This window comes from Diaphorina citri, unplaced genomic scaffold, assembly GCF_000475195.1.
Source record: "Diaphorina citri unplaced genomic scaffold, Diaci psyllid genome assembly version 1.1 scaffold731, whole genome shotgun sequence".
Lineage (NCBI taxonomy): Eukaryota > Metazoa > Arthropoda > Insecta > Hemiptera > Psyllidae > Diaphorina > Diaphorina citri.
The window spans coordinates 144340-146315 of NW_007378164.1; the positions used below are offsets into that span (position 1 = coordinate 144340).

The 1976-nt window shown below is 39.4% G+C and overlaps 1 protein-coding gene across 1 annotated transcript; it reads left to right on the top strand.

Annotated features, from left to right (window-relative positions):
- Positions 1–266: 266 nt before the first annotated feature.
- Positions 267–1742, top strand: LOC103511605 (neurogenic protein big brain-like). Its single transcript, XM_008476333.2, has 2 exons — positions 267–383; positions 1381–1742. The coding sequence occupies exons 1-2, from the start codon at positions 305–307 to the stop codon at positions 1716–1718; spliced, it is 417 nt and encodes a 138-aa protein (XP_008474555.2). The 5' UTR covers positions 267–304; the 3' UTR covers positions 1719–1742.
- Positions 1743–1976: the final 234 nt, after the last annotated feature.

Below are 1976 nucleotides of genomic sequence, written 5' to 3' on the forward strand. Positions count from 1 at the left end.
GATGTTGCGATATATCGAAAACCGATATATATCGATATATTTTTCGTCGATATATCGATATATATCGATATCACGTCACGTGATGATAGTGTGTTTCTACCTTAAGGGTATCATCGTGAGACCAGAGATGTGGACTTTATCGCCGTAAAAAAGCCCATCTACACACGGAGCTACTGAAAAGAAATTGATTAATAACCAGTTAATAACTCGAGTTACTCAGTCTAATTAATAATCCAACTCTTTTGTATTTCCAGATAACTCAAGTGTGAATGATGACGAAGAAGATTATGAGGAGAGAAGAAGAATGTCAATGAAACCCTATGGAGCTCATATGGACAGTATGGCTGGACCTAGCATCCTTCGCGCTACCATGGATCCGAATGGTAAGGCATTGACAATAATTTTTAAATAATCTTTAGAATAATGGGGACAAGACTCTGATTGATAGAGTTTCCCTCTGTAAATAACTCTCAATTGATCTTTGGAAGCAACTTCCGTGCCCGAGTGGCTAACACACTAGGCTTGCAAGCCGGATGTTCCGTGTTCGATTCCCGGCGGGGTCGAAGTTTTTTCGGCTCTGTGCTTGAAGTTTGGGGTAGCCTCGAAGAGACACTTAGAAAAGCTGTGATACCCACAAAAGTCGTGAAGAAGCTCTCTGCTTTACCACGAAAAATTCATGAGTTGATTATGATTAAATAAATAAATAATCTTTAGAAATGGAAAAAGCCATACTCACTTCGTAAAGCAATGCAACGTTATTATGATGCATATGGGTGGAATATAGTGCAGAACGAAAAAGAAATAGAAAGCAGTAACAGAATAACAATGGTGGAGGAAAAATACGACTGTTTATCAGCAATAAAATTGCCGTATCAAAATTCCCATGTGGGTAGAAGTTTTTATTACTGAAGTGTCATATAAAAAAAGACAGAACTTACGTAATATATGTGACCCTGAAGTCGAAATACAGGAAAGCAACATTGGGAAACGGGAAAGAATTCTAGAATAATTTTCCTGTTAGTTACTTACTTACTTTCCATGTCCTCTTCTTTCTCGTCAAATCTTTCTATTACTTATTCCATTACTTCTCTTATCTTTTACTATTCCATTACTTTACGAGAGTAAGGCCAATCTTAGGCATGTAGCACTGTTGAGCTTCTTTTTTAAGCAGTGTAGATTTGTACAAGCTTTTTTGGGGCTGTTTACCCTCACACTTGAGCCTCAGAGTGGCCTGCTAAGCCTTTTACGCAGTGTGAACGGATCACTCCATTCATTAAACAATAACCACCATAAAATTCAATAAAATTTATTACTTCTAATGTTTTCTTTAAATTTTATTACCTCTTCTAATGTTTTCCTTTTGTTCTCTTTTCCCCACAGAAATCGCCAGTCTCTATTCTTCCCCCTCGTACAAACTCCACCGCGCCGAGAGTCTATACGGTGGCACTAAATCCATGCACACCATGTCTCCTCAGCTGACCAGGGCTAATTTGAAGCGGTCCCAATCTGTGTACACCAAACCACCTTCCCTCTCTCAGAATATCCTGCAGCTGCCCCCTCCCCTACCTCCCCCAGCCGGACCCCTGGTCCCTGCGATATCCCTGTACTCGGATCTTGCCCCGGCCAATCAAAACCAGCAGAATCAGAAGAGACTGGGAGGCACCAACAGCAACAATACGTCCAATGAGGAGAAGCAGATGCAAACCAGACAGAGGTAAGATTCACGCGTCCACTTAAACTACCTGCTGTGTATTTTTTTCTTGTCCACCACACTTTGGAGGGAACGAGTGTCTTATAGCTAGCTTATGTATAGCTTTTTAAATGAATACCTACTTTTGTAACAATAATATTGAGAAAATAATTATCTACGGCCAAAGTGGGGCTTTTCCCCTGCTTAGGTAAAAATTTAAAAAAAATTAAAAAAAATAAAATAAAAAAATAATTATCTACCCAAGATTGGGACTTTCTCAGGATAG

What these genes read in the sequence shown, in the direction of transcription:
- LOC103511605 (XM_008476333.2), top strand. Translation starts at nt 305, where the DNA reads ATGTCAATGAAACCCTATGGAGCTCATATGGACAGTATGGCTGGACCT. An exon ending in CGCTACCATGGATCCGAATG is followed by an intron (nt 384 to 1,380) that starts GTAAGGCATTGA and finishes TTTTCCCCACAG; the next exon opens with AAATCGCCAGTCTCTATTCT.